Below are 18,777 nucleotides of genomic sequence, written 5' to 3' on the forward strand. Positions count from 1 at the left end.
TTATGTTATAACAGTGAGAGTGAATCCGTGGCTCTCTACGTATTTTACTGACTGAAAAATTGAATGACTTCAGTGACAATAAAATAATACGACTGAAGGAAACTTATGGAGAAAGACTCCAGATATATATAAGTGTGATATAGTAACAGAAATATAAAGTGTGAGGGGTTTTATGAATAATAAATGACAGAGTGCCTAGAGCGAACCAGCGCAAGTGCGGCGATCAGACGCGCTCGTAATTTCCATTGCTTTCACACTGTTTTTTTTTTTAGTATGGATCCCAAACTACTTGAAAATGGTAGAATAGTGTTTATAGTGTTTGTATCTGGCTGTGGTAATCATATAACGGGTTGTCGGGAAGTGTAAAGTGGAGACTTAGTTACCCTAATTCAGAGATCTCCACAAGTCCTACGGAAACTGACGAAGGCTCAACAATCATTCCAGGAGAAAGCTGAAGGTATGTGCAATAAGCATATATAATTTTATTATTCTAGGACTAGTAACTGATTTTTAGCAAATATTTTTTGAGAGTCTGTCGGAGCCCAAATAACCCCGCGGGACACGCAAGTCACTGGTAAACAAGCCCGCGGTGTAGGAGTTAATTTGCAAACCCAGAGCCTAAACGGTGTCAGAGCTTTATGGTATCGTTAATTATAGACTGTATATTCAAGCGAGTCTGGATCTCACTTCTTTACTCTGGAACCTCATAAGAATATTTAGCGAGTGCAACTGTACCTAAGCTACCTCTGGCTGTAGGCCAATAAACCCCAATAGATGGTGTACAATGAACCAACACAGTCTTTAAACTTTCATCCCTCACGAGCCAATAGCATAAAAAAAAACAAAAAAACTTTGTATGTCTGGCCTCATGGAGCCGTGATCTAGACTAAGGTTGATCCCTAGCACCATTACGTAGCCATTAATTCTGGCTGCTACATTTTTTTCCATATCAGTCACAGGATGGACTTTGCTTGCTCGTGTATCAGATGAGAGAATAACGACTGATTACAGTGCATAAACAAACTGGTGTGCTAAGTACAGTAGGTTGCAAAGGCCACAAGAACACAGGTCATGGTGTAAGCGGGAGTGGCACCAGGAAGGCTTACTGGACAAGGTCTGGGAGGACAAGACCACACTGGGTGATAGTGACCTCAGTCACAGGGTTGTGGTTGACAGCGTCCCACACCACCTCCAACCCCGACACCACTTCACCAAACGGACAGCTGATGCTCTTGCCTGGGTAACCACTGGTGCAGATAAAGAAAGCAAATTCATTCATATCATTAGCATGCCCGCAGCCCAGGTCCCTTGCATTGCACTGCATTACCAAACCCTCTGTAATAGGCTTTGAGTTTGCAGGGCCTTGCTCAAGATCAGTGATGAGGGGTCTATTGCTTCGTTCGTTGTTGGGCGTCACATAATTTCTAAATGCTAGGCATTCTCCAGCACAGTCCTGGTTGAATACTCTGTCAGCTTTGGCACCAAGGAAGGAAGGTCCGAGAGTGCCAAGGCAGAGTGCCATGAACTGGTGTGCCCGACGCAGGTGGCACCACAGGCGGATGTTGACTTGACCCAAACATTTTCCTCCAGCACTCGCTTCCAGGAACACCTCAGATGGTACCTGCGGGTGGAAGGGACAATGGTTAACTGTGAACTGATACGCTGATGTATGGCATACAATAAATCACTTCCAGGAACACCTCAGATGGTACCTGCTTATGGATGGGACAATGGTTAACTGTGTAATGGTACGCTGATATATGGCATACAATAAATCACTTCCAGGAACACTTCAGATGGTACCTGGTTATCGAAGGGACAATAAGTAACTGTGTACGTTGATATGTGACATTCCATAAATCCCTAAGGTTCTACAAGCACTACTAAGAAAAGAATATGAATTAAGTGCACCATTTAGAGGGATAGCATCATCATCATTATCGTGACACCTTTCGCCCTCCTAATGATGAGGTGAGGCAAGGTCCAGAAAAGAAAAAGAAAACACGATAGAGAAGGATAACTATTCAACAGCATGTCCAGTGAAATGGGAAAACATTCATTCATTTACTTTTCTATCTCCTAGATTCTTGACTCTCCCTCACAGGGATGACAGTGCACACTTATTTTTTATATTTTTATTTATACAATAAATGTGCACAGCAGCGGACCTGATTATACTAACCCGGACATTATTCCATCAGGCGGGCCCACATAATCACTCAAAACATTATGGCTCATAAGAGAAGCATACATCTGCTGTATACGCTGCATACCTGCGGATATCAGTGCTACACATAGAGTATATAATGACAAACTCACAATGACAGTATATTTAGTCTGATGAATAGTTACAGTACATCCATAAGCAAAAGCTTGGCGATCCTTCCCTGCCGGCTGAGGCATTGGAGATATAACAGTTTATGTGCCTGTAATACGAAGCATACAACAAAACATTATCAGAAGAAAGGGTACTCTGTGTCATTTGTGGAGGAATCAGAAATATGGTAGGCAGGACACAATGCCGGTAAAAGACTGTCGGGGAACTTTTGCTCATGACTGTACGTGACCAAGACCCTGCATTGCTTGTTGTTGGGGCAATCACGGCGTCAGTTACCTTCCCAGTGATGTGTGTGTGTGTGTGTGTGTGACAGAGAGAGAGAGAGAGAGAGAGAGAGAGAGACAGAGAGAGACAGAGAGAGACAGAGAATCAGTAATAAACTATATGTAAAAGGTAAGCCGAGAGTATACCTGACCAAAATCACCTAAACATCTTCAGTCCGATGTCATGCATAATACTTTTCTCTGTGATTTACTCCTACTCAGGTGAGGTTTTTAGAACTGGAGAAGTTTGATACAGACTTCACTAATACCTTCACTGCAAAACATCATTCCAGTGTTGAATAGAATCGTCAGGAGTTTCAATAGCTGGAAGAAAATGTCGAAGGGTTAATGGCTAAGCACACACACACACACACACACACACACACACACACACACACACACACACACACACACTGAAATAATAATTAAGTTAATCTATGTTACCCACAGTAAATTCTCTGTCCTCTCAGATCTTCACTACCATGTCCTATTGCTCGCAGCTGCATCTCTCTCTCTCTCTCTCTCTCTCTCTCTAATCCTTTTCTCTTTCATGTTAGTTAGATCTCAGTAGCAACAGCATTTGTTATAACCTCGTCATGAGCCAACAGGCCTCTTGTTACCTGTACTTGCTATGTACTCTCCCATCTTTACACTGTTATGGCACAGGTACCATAATAATATAATCGTTGAATCAGTTCGGTAAACAGTGTCGGTCTGTTTATTCCAATAATTACCTCGCCCGGCCGGTGTCCGCGATGTATTGTTTTTTGTCGAGTTTGTTTGTTTCTCTGTATGTTGGCAGCATTACGGACAAACGGCTGAATGAAATTAGCTACATGAAAACTTCAGGATATTTGGGCACTGATCCCAAAAGAATGTGATTAAATTTTGGAGGTAATCAAGTGACCATGAGAAGTCAAAATCAAGGTCAAGGATTTTCAAAGGGCTATAGCTTTAAAACAGTTGAAGATAGAGATATTTACTACTAGCAACATACAGCAACTCGTAATATTGGCTTTTACTTGGCACCAAGACCATTGACCTTGAATGCCCACGAAAGGACAAAGTCAAGGTCACGGATATTAAAGGGGCTATAACTCGAAACTGGTTAAAGATAATGGTATTTACTATAATCAACATATAGAAAATCCCACATGGGGTTTTAATTGGTGCCTTGACCTTTGACCATAGGTGATCTTGAAAGGTCAAACTCAAGATCACGCATATTCAGGGGACTGTAACTCAAAACTCGTTAAAGATACATTTGCTAATACCAAGATATAGGAAGACTCATATGGACTTTCATTTAGCAGCATGACCTTTGACCCTGAGTGACCTTGAAAGGTCAAACGTAAGATCACGGATTTTCAGAGGGCGTAACTTAAAATTTTGCGCCATTACCTTAGACTTTTATTGTGCACTGACGCTAAGTGGCAGAAATGAGTGAGGATTAAATAGCAATAAAATAACTGCTGTTGGGCAAGGTTTGTTGCCTCGGACCACTTGTTAATATATGCAATATGTACTTAATGCAGAACAAACAACAATTACAAACTGGCTTCTAATGATCTCATAGTAACTGGTCATTGCACTCTAGGCTGTCAGTACCGCTATGTTGGATTCGGTGTGCGGCCACACAGTTCTGTATAATAGTTGTGGAAAATATGCTTTGACCCCTTTCTTCACTTATCCAACGGCCGCCTCTGATTTTTTTTAACAGTTGTTGAACCCGTCACAAGCGTAACCCATCACAACACCCCTTTCCTTAATAGGGAGTTTACTAGGCATGGTTGTAGTAGTGGGGGGAGGGGGGAATACAACTGGTAAAATGAAGGCAGACTGCGGCAACAAAAAAAAAAAGGGGGGGGGGCGGCACAGTGCCGTTTTATATAATCTTCCCCCGTGACTGCCCGACGGCTGTTAATTTGTCATTTTGAAACTGAAGCATTGTCTAATGGATGAAGAAAATTTGCAGACTTTCGGTGGCTCACATCCATATACGTACTTATGAAGTGAAAGGAAAAAGTCAGCGTATGTCTAGTACTAGAAGATTGTTATTGCATTTCTTGATCAACAATGACTCACATGCACATACATACTTATGAAGTGAAAGGAAAAAGTCAGCGTAGGTCTGTTACTAGAAGATTGTTATTGCATTTCTTGATCAACAATTTGTTTTTGCCAACTTTTATCCCCCTCCCTCTACACTACTACCAGTTAGGCCTCTTAAACTTGTGCTGGAAGAAAAGTGTTGTGGTTGGTTTGGTTAATAAAGGACTTAACAAATGTGAAACTGAAAGAAAAACTGGAGGTTCAGAGGCGGCCATTGGACGAGTGAGGAAGAGTGTTAAAGCATATTTTGCATATCATGCAGAACTGTCTGGTAGCTAATGCCAAAGCCAGTGACAGCGGTACTGAAAGACAAGGGTGATATGAAGAGTTGCTAATGGTCAAATATAGTAAGTCATATTATTATGCTACTGTTTCATTCCTCTTCCATTAAAAAAAAAAATACTTTCATGTATTGGTTGCTGCAGTGAACAGGCTCAAGATGTTTACTGTGCTGATTCGATTTTTTTTATATAGATTATCCACCCCTTGTGTTAATATTTTGTTTTTCTCTTATGTTTGCTTCTTCTCCCCTTTTTTTTTTTTTTTTACCCTCTTCCCTCCATGATTTTCCTTTCCTCTCCTGTTCCATCTTTTCCATCAATGTCCCATTACTAATCATTCAATTTCTCTCCTATTCCGTCCTTGACATATATACTCTCTCCCCTTCCTCCCCTCCCATTCATTCTCGCTTCACTTCTTCCCATCCACTCTTCTGCAGTTTTCTTATTTCCCATCCACTCCCAAAGCATTTCTTCCTTCATTCCACTCATCTTTCCCTTCCATCCTTTCCATTATATTCTCCCGTCCCTTTCCTACTGTCCATTTCCCCTTTCCTCTTCTCCCCTTTCACTACCCCTCTTCTTCCTTCCCATCTTTTTCACGTCCCTTTCTTTCGTCACTCCCTTTCCATTACTCTCCTTCCATTCCCTCCACATATGCTCTCCTTCCATTCCCTCCACATATGCTCTCCTTCCCCTTCCCTCTCACATTCCCACCTCTTTACCTTCCCTCCCTTCAGTCTCATCCACTCTCCTTTTCCTTCATTCTCTCCTCCATCGCCTTTCCCCTCAGCCACACTCCCTTCTTTTCACATCTGACCCCCCCCCCCTCTCTGTTTCTTGTTGCTTTTGTCCTCTTTCATCCCTGACCTCCTCTGCTTCATCTCCTTTCCTTCGCTCATCGTACTGTTTACAGTGTTTCCGGTTCTCCCATCCTTCTCCTCAATTCTGCTGTTTCTCCTCCATTCACATCTACTCTCTTCTCCCTTCCCTCTTTTCCAGAATCTCTTTTACCTTTCTCTCTTCCTCCCTTCCTTTCATAATTATCTACTCTCCCTTCCCTCCCCCCCCCTCTCTCTCTCTCATCTTCTCTCTTCTCTTCCCTTCCCTCTTCTCCCCTTTACTTTCCTTTGTCTCCACCCCTTTTTCCACATGTTTTCTCTCTTGTCTTCTCTATCCCTCTCCTTCCTTTACATCCACTTATTTCTATCTTTCATTCTTTCTCTTCTCTTTCTCTCCCTTCTCCGTCTCTTCACAGGCCCATTCTATGTTATATAACATATACACACGACTGGAAAAGATATCGGTTCACTGGCGCAATGGACCACTGAGGATTGCCCAAATGACCAGTCCACCGCTGGATGAGCAGGCTTCATATTACCTGTCACATGGAGTCAATCTGTTTGACTCAAGTTAAGAATATCAAGCCCTTGTCTTGGTCTAGTCCTTACTTAGTTCATCCAAACATGTCAGTCATATCTCAGTGTCCTTGCTTCATCAGTTTCTAACACCCTACAGTCTCACTCACAAATCTGACATATCCATCCACCTTCTTCTTGGCCTGCCACGCCTCCTACCACCTTCAAACTCACGTCCATATACCCTTTACACCACTTTATTTACGTTAGGACTGGACAAGAACTGACTCTAAAATCGATTTCTTCCATTCAGATCAGCTTATCACATTAAAATATTAAGAAACTAGAGTTATCAAAGAGGGCGTTCACCGAGATTTTATGTCCCCTGACTTTATTTGTTTACCCTGAGGAATCAATTCTGGAAGCGATTCCAGTGGTTCCACTGACACTGAGATTCAAAACCGTCAATTTTGACCTTATCGATTCTTCCCCTGCCTTAATTTACATCTAAATCACCATATATTATCTATGTATACTCTTCTCAATCCTGTTGTCAACATACTTCCTGACTCCTCAGTTTTCACATTATATTACACATAGATTTTGAGCAGCTGTTAATTCTTCACGGCAGATTACCATGTTCCTAAAGACGGTGCTCTAAAATTATTGGAAAACCATTATACAGGCCTTTTTGCTTCAGGTCACTTTGTTATTCTGTTATCCTTATACTTCATCCAAAATGCACCCTAAACATCTTGTCAACAAGTGTTATCACAAAGTATAACCCACCCACACACACACACACACACACACACACACACACACACACACACACACACACACGCGCGCATAAAATCAGACAAACCACACTGAACAAAGCATACACATTTAACCCGCTGCATCCCGGAGATGTGAATTCACGTCCTCACATGATGTGCATTCATATCCCGGAGACGTAAATTAACGCGGCAACATTGCAAGGTCCCTAATTTGCACAATTTTCAATTTTCGCGAGTGATTTCGCGAGTGATTTTTGGCACGTATACACAGGACACCGTCCTCTATTCCTCTACAAGATGCCAAGCAGGGACAATGTCTTACACCGCATAACCTCCCCCCCCCTGCACGCCATTGTCTCGGCAATTCACCTGTTACCAGTGACCTGGCCAATAAAGACATTCGGGGCCAGAGTGATTCCCCAATCGATGACAATGTGGAGGACAAAGTTTACATAGCATTAGAGGAAGAAACAGTCAGAAATAATGATCAGGTAATGTGGGAAAAAAAGGTCATGAATGGTGATGAGTTAGTGAGTGAAACAATGCTTATAATGCCTATATTACTGTCTGAAAACTAATATACTCCTGTACTACATATAAATTCGTACCAAGTAAATAAATAAATACTGTTTATGAGTGGATAAAATAGTTACCCTCCCATAGAACTCGTTTTCTTTGGTGCCAGCCCGTTAGAAAACCCAGTCAGGTAAGGAGGAACTCCCACCTGGATTGAGTATTTTAAACCTTAGGTGAGTGATTTCTCTATGAATTTTCGATGTTTCTCACCAAAAGCGGATGTTTGAGCCAAAAGAAAAAGGTCCAAAAATGTTGGGACTGAGGCGTACCACTGCCCAGAAAACGTCGGGATGGGGCGGGTTAAGCAGACTACACCCGCGTGGAATAATGTAACTATAGTCTGACAAATCTAAACATAGGGTTTGGGTGGAGTTACCCCCTCCCTACACTATTGCCATGTTTCATAACCCTACGATGTATAACGCCTGTGGTTTGTGTAGTAGGAATGATACATAAACATAACTCATACTAATATAACTGTAATGAAAGTGCTGACATGTATCAAGGAAGAATAAAACTATTCTGCATACTATATTATACGATAATAGAGAAACGTGGCATAAAAATTTGGCAGTGTTGCTCTAAAAATATTCTAATTATTATTTACTTCCCCAACACTTCTAACATTGCTAATTAATTTAGCAAGTATAATTGCAAGAAAATTTGAAGGGATAAAAGTGGGAAGAGGCGATCCTTTCATAATTAAAATAAATATATCAAACAGCTCTGGGGTGGCAGCACTCACGCGACACGTGTTTGTGTGTACGCTATGGGAGGTCACCAACCCCCTACAGGATTTAGGCCTATTGGGGAAACCTCTATAAAAAAAAACGCGCCGTGACTTTTACCTCAAGGGTGGTGCGGAAATAAAGTCAAAATTATAATCCATACATAAAAATGGAAGTAAAAAACCATGGATGACACATAACAAAATCTAGCGAGAGAGAGAGAGAGAGAGAGAGAGAGAGAGAGAGAGAGAGAGAGAGAAATAATAATAATAATAATAATAAAACTTTATTTCCACTAAACAGTGGGTATTCTTATACATTATACAGTAGTACATCATACAGTATGAAAGTTCTATACACAATATAATACAAGTTGATACATATGGTGGAGAATAGTGACAGAGAGGTAAATGGTTTAAAAGGTGTGGGGACACTTAGGTTAAAAATAGATCAATTAAGGGATTTAGGAACGAAGGCAGTGGGAAGGATTAAGACAGATGGGATTGTAAGATTAGGGAGTTTGAGCAATAGGGTAGAATGTATGCTCTCAATAAAAGTATAGCAATTATCAATGGCTAATTATTATACAGGTGTTGATGGTGGGGGTCTATATTTATAGGAGGTGTTGGTGGTGGAGGTATAGCGGGTGTTGTTGATGGGGGTGTTGTTGGGGGTAGGGGTATAGGGGGTGTTGGTGGCAGGGGTATAGGGGGTATTAGAAAAACGGAGATCACAAGAGGGAAACAGTGTCAAGGTCATCGCTGATGGAGAGGTCACTCGGAAACGTGGCAACAGTGCAGGGAGGGGCTGACTCCACCAAAACCCTACGTTTAGATTTGTCAGACTATAGCTCAAACGGTGCTAGTGCACTTTCTTTTTTTTCTTTTTTTCTTTTTTTTGTCGTGCTACTTGTTTCAGTCCTGCGCAGGTGAATAACACACCACTAGAGGGCTAAGTATATTTATCATATCCACCCTACGTACTCTATACACATTCTTCAATAATCCAGGTTACACTGCTCTTACTCTTGACTTTTCATTCTCACCCACACCAAAGTCTCATCATCCTCTCCAACGCCTTGCTTCTTCTTGGGAACCCTCGAACAAGGGATGTCCACGACGGAAACGCCTCCAGACTACCTTATCCTCACACACCACTCTCACTCCCTCAAACATTCATTTTCCTCTTACTTATTCACCAGTATACTGCTCCACTCTCCTCTTCCACCCATACATTAATGTGGGTACTAAAGTACCTTGCAGTCCTCTTGTAGCATACTGATAATATTGCAGTCTTTAATATCATACTTCAAGCACAACGATTTTAAGTACAGTATCAAGTACGAGTGTTTAATTCCTTCCTCCTAAAGATATCTGTAAAAAGCTGCATAAAACTGTATGGCTTTAGCAGAATACGATGTAAACAGACATAAATGGACTGAAGGTGTTACTGAGTGTTTAGCCACTACAGCCTGGACACATCTTTTCAAATCAGGTTGGAACTGTCTGTATTAGCCAGAATATACTGTACAGGAGGATCGCGTTATCAACATGCTAAACTTTCAAAATTATCCATACTCTCGCACCACATAATATCCATTCTTCACCTTACAAGCCTATGCCCATTCTGCTTTATCCACGCAGTTAGCAGCGAGAACGTTTGGGAAACGTGATGAGCTCGGAAACCAACTCGGATTCGACTCGGGTCGACTATTTTTCTTAGATGGAACATAGAAAATGTAGGTATCCCACTTTTACCATGCACAGAAATAATGTCGTATCAACCTCTGTGCTGAAAACTGAGTTATCTACTCCAAGTATAGAAATACTCGCCATGCATATTCCAATACACAATAAATATGTTTCCTTATAAATGAAACAAATTAGGAGACTCTTGGTCTCCACAATTCATATCAGAATCAGCGTGACAAATACCATTAACTAATCACATCGTAACAAACACCTCGAAGCAAAATGTGCCATTAATATCCTCAAAATTATATGAGAATTACAGCTGTGAATATGAAGTAATATATCATGGGCTCTCGTGTGACAAAATTGAATGACGTGTGAAAAATAACATAAATATTCGAACTGCTGATCCAGTTGGCGAAAATTGAGGAAAAATTGCGCTCACGAAAACAAAATGTTATATCAGAGGGTCAAAGGGTGCCAAAATTATCATTTTGATCTCATTATTACAATTCTGGACGATAATTAACGAGACCAGACAGAGACTGGCTGAGCATCACCAAAATGATAAGTACCGATGGAGGTGCAGTTAAAAAGACTAAATATTGCCTCACATCGCCTCCACACTCAGGCCCCATGAAGTCTGACAAAACCATCCAGCCTCATCATCTTCATCCTGTGCCCAGCACTCACCTCTGCTTAATACCTACACTGTAGTGCATATTCTATTATGCATTCGTGTGTAAGATGTTAACTAAAGCGTCAGAACTATTGGTTAGGCAGGACGAGGGGTAACAGCCACGGATTTGGCAAGGTGGGCAGGGGGAGACGTGAAGGATCTACGCCTCCCCATTTTCGACAGGTCAGTGTTTACAGTACTAATTGTAACAGAAGAATATTATTTACCAAAATATATGCATTAAATACCTTATATAAATGTTATCTTTGCTTCCATTCAGTGAAAAAAGGGGTTTAACAATAACTTTGGCCAAATTTCGAGATGAATCAGTGTGAATTCAAACCTAAGGCATCTCCGCTAATAATCATGCTTCCGCTTTTTCAAATGGCTTGATCAGGCCTTGTGTAAATAGATATATAATGGTAGCTAATTTGAGACCGTGGAACCAGCTGAACTTTTTCCAAAAGACTGTTTATCTAAGTCTTACAGTTCATAATTATCAATTACCATGGCAGCGTTCTGGAACCAAGAAAGTGTGGCTGACGTGATCACAAAAAAAAAAAAAAAAAAAAAAAAAAAAAAAAAAAAAAACGTGAAGGGGATAACTTGATACCAGGTGGTGTCTTACCTGCAAAGAGAGGCGGGTATCAGAGTGGAGGGAGATGCAGTGCAACAACAGCTGACTCTTTTTATACTCCAGCCGGACACACTGCACGTTACTCTTCGAAATGTTGGATGCCATCACTGGATTTTTCTCAGTCGCTTCATTCCCAGTCTTTGCTTTCTCTTGCTTATCCTCAACATTTTTTTTAAGACTGTCAGTTTCTATCACCTTTTTGTCGTTAGGGAGACAGTCTTTACTAGAGTCAGCCACTGCTGAATCAAGTCCTTTTATGAAAAGCTTTTGAAAGGTCTCCTTAGATTCTTTAACTTTTTCATCAGCCTTTTTGACAAGTTCAATGCTAGTGGCCTTCCTTGTTTGCTGGAGGAGTTGGTTAAGGTTTACCCATGAGTCATTCAAGGTGTAACCTTTCTGACAAAGCTCACTCATTCCCTGCAGCACCATCGTGAATCTGCGTTTCATCTCCTCATGCTGACTTTCCAGTTTCATACACAGCAAATTTATCTCATCCGCAAGAGCAGCTTGCTTTTCCTGGATGTACGCCTTGGCCAGCTGGACAGAGTGGCCCTGAGGATGGCCAGAGTACAGGCAGAGGCTGCACAGCTGCGCATCACATTCACAGCACCAGTACTTCAGGTCATCACCGTGAGTGCCACAGGTTCCATACTGAATACAAAACATAATGTTACAGTGCGATAATAATTGACTATGTACATTATACAAGATCTTGAGCTAACTTTCAAACGGCTATTACTGCTGAAGCTGTTTCAAATGGTATAAACCTTAAGAACATGCAAATCTTACCTCAGTGTTACTAATGGAGGACGTCAAGCTGAGGATGGTGTAGTTGACGGAGAGCTGCTGCACATTGACTTGGTTGTGACTCGTTCTGCAGGTGGGACAGAGTAAGTTGCCTCGGCCCTTGACGGCGACCAGGCAGGAACGGCAGAAGGTGTGGCCACATGGCAGAGTGACCGGCTCCCGCACACTGGCCTGGTACACCTCAGAACACACTGGGCATGTCACAGCCTCACGCATCACCTGCATCTCACCTGGACATTGAAATATTCAGTGTGTTACTGACTTCAGTGTGGTGCATCCATACTTTATCTTTGTTCTTCTTATTAGTATCACACTCATATAAAACTTCACTACTTTCAAGCCATGCTATCTCCAACACCATGTTCACTGGGCGCTGCATATTTTTATATTAGTTTTGTCATAACAATATCATCGCCTTCAAAATCTCCCCTTTCATATACTTAATAGCCACTTTCATGTTGTCATAAAGGTATACGTCCCTCTGATGATCCTGCAATATGCTCCTTGCTGTAATAGGCTGTCCTGTTTAAATGGTGTTACAAAGTTTATATTCCCATAGTGAAGCAGATATTTGAAAGAGTAAGACAGGGAAGTGGTGCAAACAAAAAACATCATTGTCTGCAGAAGTAGACTGGATCACTGGAGGAAGAACAACACAAACCTAGCTCATACCTTGCATTCTACAAATGGGTAATACTAGTAAGGTAAACACACACACACACGCTAGACGCGAAAGTGAGAGGATGTGCCTGCGCATCGCTCCGCACCGGGCCAATCTTGGCCCTCAAATGGCTATATCTAAAAAGTACCTTTATATGAGTCAAGCTCTGTCCTAGGTCCAACTAAATAGTGTTCTAATATAAAAGGGGAAGTTTATGTAAAAGTGTTGTTCCAATAACACAATACAACGAAGTAGGCAGAAGTGCCGAACAAGCAAATCAGCTGTTCCAGTGCTGACTGTTTCGTATGCGACGGAGAGGAATGTAAAACTGTAAGTAGAAGCTTTCTGTTAGTACCAGAAGATGACCACCATCTTTAGCAAATCAACTTTGGAAGGAGTTTAAGAAAAGGGACAAAGGTAGACAGCAGGATGATGATTTCTACCAGGAACTGGTGGAAATGGAGACGCATAATAAGCTGGTAGAACGAGTGTACAGATTATAGAAGGTATTTCAGAGTGAAATAGACGAAATTAAACAGTGCACATGCAGAAGGAAGAAAATGAAAATTTAGTAAAGGAGATTAATAAGAAAGACACAACAATAGATGAATTATCAGTTGAGGTGGGTACACTGAGAAGGAAGATTAGTGAATTGGCCAGCACAGTTGTCAACCATGAGCGTATTATGGAATAGTTCAGAAATGATACATTGCCAAGCACAGCTGTCAACCATGAGACTATTAAGGAAGAGTTCAGAAATGATACAGAGACAATAAGGCAGGCAAGCACTCTGATAGATCAGAGCAGTGATACTGAGGAAAAGATAACCCAGGTGAATGAAGCAATGCAAAGCAACAAAAATGATGTGGAAACCACATATGCTGAAATGGTGAAAGTAAAAAAGATTTAGAAACAAGTGTTGAAGAAAGAGCATTAAAAAGGAAGTGAAGAAAATAATCCAAAACAATCCAAAATTGGTCAAAGATTCAGCAGACATCAACAAATCTATGGTAATCACTGGAATAGAGGAGGAAGAAATAAAAACAAGATTTCGAGAGAGAGAAAAAGGAGATGGCAAATGTAATGAGCATATTGAAGGAAGTGTCAGAGGAAATCTGTAGTAAAGACACAGAGGAACACAGTTGGCTAGGGAAATATGAGAGAAATAAGAAAAGGCCCCTAAAAGCAACCTTCCAGTGTGTAAACACTGTGGAGGAAATATTGAAAAATGCAAACAAATTTATGGAAAATGAGGACTTCAAAAATGTATGGATAAAAAGATGCCTGACTCAAGAGGAACTTGGATTACTAAAAGAGAAGAGGGAGGAGGCAACAACAAAGAATGAAGGAAGATCAGTGGAAGAGAAGAACACATTTTTTTTTACAAAAAAATTGGATTGCAGGTTCGATGGTGGTACATAAACAGGAGGGAATAAATAGGAGAAAGGTAGTAGACCCAAGTCATGACAAGTATGTAAACAAGATGATTAAGTTGATGTACTCTAATGTAGGTGGAATGATATCTAAATTACTAGAGATGAGTGATTTTATCAAAGAAAAGGAACCACATATTGTTTGCCTAACTGAAACAAAATTAACAACAAGGATATCAAACGATACACTAAACCTAGAGGAATACAATATATGGAGAAGAGATAGGAACTTATAAAAAGAAGATATTATAATATTAACGAAGAAAAATCTGCAAGTCAAAGAAATAGAGCTAGATGTACCCTCACAGGTAGAACTGATCCCAGTAGAGATTAGTACATCTGAAGGGAAAGTAATTGTGGAAAATTTATACATGCCACCCAGATCAAACATTTGGGAAAAAGGCGAATATGAAGACCTGGCAGAGAAAACTATTCAAAGTTTAAGAGCAATACAACGTAGAATGGAGGAGAAATCTGAAAGAATTATACTAACTGGAGATTTCAGTACAGATATAAACTGGAATACTCTAGATATAAAAAGCTAGGAAAGCTGTTGGGACCAAAAGCTCCTGAACCTTGCGCAGTTTTTCCTAACACAACATGTAAAAGAAAGCACCAGGAAAAGAGGACTTGACATACCATCAGTACTAGAGCTTATATTTACTAGGCAAGAAAATGATACTGACAATATAATGTATCAACCTCACCTTCTTTTCCTGAGGCTCAGCTGTCTGAGGCAACTGACAGCAAACCCTTTTCTGTATCCTCCTACTTTCTCTATACTCATTTCAAAGCCAAAGGTGGCTGTTGTGTATATATACGCGACAACTTAGCTTGCTCTCGTGTTCCTGAACTCGATTCTTCTGAATTCTCTACACTCTGGCTTCGGCTTTCCTGTCATTCTCTGACTAAATACATCTGTGCTGTTTACTTATCTCCTAATTCTACTGACTATCAAAAATTCTTTGACTATCTTACTTCTACGATGGAACACATTCTATCCATTTCTCCTTTCTCTGAAATCTCCATTCTTGGAGATTTCAATGTTCACCGCCACCTTTAGCTCTCCTCTACTTTCACTGATCGACCTGGTGAACAAACCAACACCTTCTCTATCCTTAATGACCTAGAGCAGCTTGTACAGCACCCTACCCGTATCCCCGACCGCCTTGGAGAGAGTTCCAACATACTTGATCTCTTCCTTACAACTAATCCTTCTGCTTACACTGTTAATCTTTTCTCTCCGTTGGACTCCTCCGATCACAACCTTATCACCTTAACCTGTCTTATCTCTCCGGTACGGCCTGCGGACCCTCCAAAAAAACGTCGTCTCTGGCACTTTGGAGCTGCGGATTGGGAGCCCCTCAGGCAGTACTTCTTTGATTTTCCCTGGAATGATTATTGCTTCCATGGCTGGGAGCCATCTGGGTGTGCTCTGCGCATTACGGAGGTTATTCTCTCGGGCATGGAAGCATACATTCCTTTCTCATATCCTTTAACTAATGCACGAAAGCCTTGGTTTAATCACGCTTACTCTAATGCTGTCCGCAACAAGGAGAGGGTCTATAAAAGGTACCAGAGCCAACCCACCACTGAATCACATCTTTTATACATTTCCGCCCGGAATCGTGCTAAGTCTGTTCTTCGCTCTGCTAAAAATAATTTCATCCGTACAAAATGCTCTCAACTCTCTAACTCAAACTCTTCCCGCTCCTTCTGGCATCTTGCCAAAAACCTTTCTAATAACTTTACCTCATCATCCTTCCCTCCTCTTTTCTACTCTGATGGCTCTGTAGCTATTTCTTCTACTGATAAAGCAGATCTCTTCGCTCAGACTTCCTCCTCCAACTCCACCTTAGACGATTCCAGTGCTGTTCCTTCCCTTACTTCCCCCTCTGACTTCCTCAAGGCTAACATTAAAATTTCTTCAGCTGATGTATTTTCTGCCATTGCTGGCCTCAGTACTAATAAGGCATATGGGCATGATGGAGTCCCTCCTGTTATTCTCAAGAACTGTGCTTCTGTGCTTACTCCCTACCTAGGCAAACTCTTTCACCCCTGTCTTTCAACTTGTACCTTTCCTTCTTGCTGGAAGTTTGCTCTCATTCAGGCAGTCCCAAAGAAGGGTGACCATTCCCAACCCTCTAACTATCGTCCAATTGCTTTAACGCCCTGTATTTCAAAAGTTTTCGAGTCAATTCTCAATAGAAAAATTTTAAGGCCTCTTTCCTATCACAACCTTCTTTCTGATTGTCAGCACGGGTTCCGTCAGGGACGCTCCACAGGCGATCTTCTCACCTACTGTACCTTTCAGACTCCTGGTCATCCTCCTTTCGGGGCTTTGGCGAAAGCTTTGCCATTGCACTTGACATCTCAAAGGCTTTCGATCGAGTCTGGCATAAATCTTTAATTTCCAAACTGCCCTCTTACGGTTTCTATCCTTCTATCTGTGCCTTCGCCTCTAGCTTCCTTTCTGGTCGTTCTATAGCCGCTGTTGTAGACGGCTATCGTTCTTCTCCTAGATCTATTAACAGTGGTGTTCCTCAGGGCTCTGTCCTATCACCAACTCTCTTCCTTTTATTCATCAATGTCCTTCTAAGCTGTACATCTAACCCTATCCACTCATACGCTGATGACTCCACCCTTGACCTTTCCATTCGATTCCCACAACGTCCATCTCAGCAGTTACTTCAACAGGCAAGGGATGAGGCTATGGCACACCTAATGTCTGACTTGGCTCGTGTCTCTGACTGGGGTAAAAATAATCTGGTTGTTTTTAATGCATCAAAGACTCAGTTTTTGCACCTATCAACCAGACAAAATCTTCCACAGGTATACCCACTTATGTTTAATAATACTCAACTTAATCCTGCATCATCGTTGAACATGCTTGGGGTTTCATTTGCTCGGGACTTTTCTTGGAAAAATCATATTACATCTCTTGTAAAATCTGCTTCCATGTGATTGGGTGTGCTAAGCCGACTCCGTTCCTTCTTTACCCCTGCACAATTGTTGACTCTATACAGGGGTTTTATCCGCCTCTTTGTGGAGTACAACTCTCATGTATGGGGAGGCTCCCCACATACAGCTCTTCTCAATAGGGTGGAGTCAAAGGCTTTTCATCTCATTAACTCTCCCCCTCTTACTGACTCCCTTCAACCTCTGTCTCTTTGCCGCAGTGTTGCATCTTTATCTCTTTTCTATCGCTACTTCAACGGTCACTATTCCTTTGAACTGTCTGCATGCATTCCTCCACTTCTACGACGGGTGCATAGCACCCATCTAGCAGCAAACTCTCACCCCTTTTCTGTCCAACTCTCTAATGCAAGAGTCAACCATTACTCCCAGTCCTTCATTTATGCAACGGGTCAACTCTGGAACTGTCTCCCTCTGTCTGTATTTCCTGTTTCCTATGATCTCCAGTCTTTCAAACGCAGTGTGTCCAGGCATCTCGAAATGAATGGATCTTGAATCTGGCTCTCTCTTGTATTTTGTTTTTCTCTTGGAGGGAACAGTATTGGGGCTCATTGCCTTTGGTTCCTTCTTCCTCACAAAAAAAAAAAAAAAAAAAAAATGGCGAAAGTGACCACCCAGTATTGAATTACAACTTCAGGATTGCATATGACATAATTAATAGCAATGAAATTTACAAAATGAGCCTTCAATACAAAACGGGGAATTATCATGACCTAAAGAAATATTCCTTTGAAATAGATTAGGAAAAAGAGCTTAGAGGACAAGATTTAAATGTTATATATAGAAAATTCTGTGAACTTTATGAACTAGGAGTCCAGAAGTACATCCCACAACACAAAAAAGCAGGAAAGAAAATAAAGAAATGGTTTAATAAAGAATGTAAAAAATCAAAAGAAGAAAGAGATATGTTGTAGAACAGATACAGATGACACAATAGTGAAAGGGCATATAACAACTATAATCAGGCAAGAAACGATTTTACAAGAAAAAGGAGGGCAGCCTAAAGACAGTTTGAGGAGGACATCATAAATAAAAGTAGTGATCAACCGAAGATATTTTACAGCTACATCCGAAGCAAAACCAAAGTAAAAGATAAAATACAATCCATTACAGATGAGGGGATCACTTATACACAGGAGAAGGATATTTGTAAAGCACTAAATAAGAATTTCCAATCAGTTTTTACAGAAGAAAATAATTCTGAGAGGGATGATATGAAACATGCATGCCCACACATACTACCAGATATACAAATGTCAGAAAAAGAAACACAGGAGGAGTTAAGTAAATTAGACAAAGGAAAAGCAAATGGTCCTGATGAAATTGCATGTTGGGTACTACGTGAATGTGCAAAGGAGTTAAGTAAACCATTATCTTTAATTTTCAAAGAATCCTTGAGAAAAGGTAAACTACCTCATATTTGGAAGAACGCAAACATTGTCCCCTTATTCAAGAAAGGGA

The 18,777-nt window shown here is 41.1% G+C and overlaps 1 protein-coding gene across 1 annotated transcript; it reads right to left on the reverse strand.

The window, feature by feature from the left end:
• Nucleotides 1–1,102: 1,102 nt before the first annotated feature.
• On the reverse strand, nt 1,103–12,462 carry LOC145416213 (uncharacterized). The gene is made up of 3 exons (XM_080285225.1): nt 12,229–12,462; nt 11,431–12,090; nt 1,103–1,621 (listed from the first exon to the last, which is right to left on the reverse strand). The coding sequence occupies exons 1-3, from the start codon at nt 12,460–12,462 to the stop codon at nt 1,103–1,105; spliced, it is 1,413 nt and encodes a 470-aa protein (XP_080141351.1).
• Nucleotides 12,463–18,777: the final 6,315 nt, after the last annotated feature.

The sequence above is a fragment of the Coenobita brevimanus genome, chromosome 105, assembly GCF_032717465.1.
Source record: "Coenobita brevimanus isolate Jiangsu-jjx chromosome 105, ASM3271746v2, whole genome shotgun sequence".
NCBI lineage: Eukaryota > Metazoa > Arthropoda > Malacostraca > Decapoda > Coenobitidae > Coenobita > Coenobita brevimanus.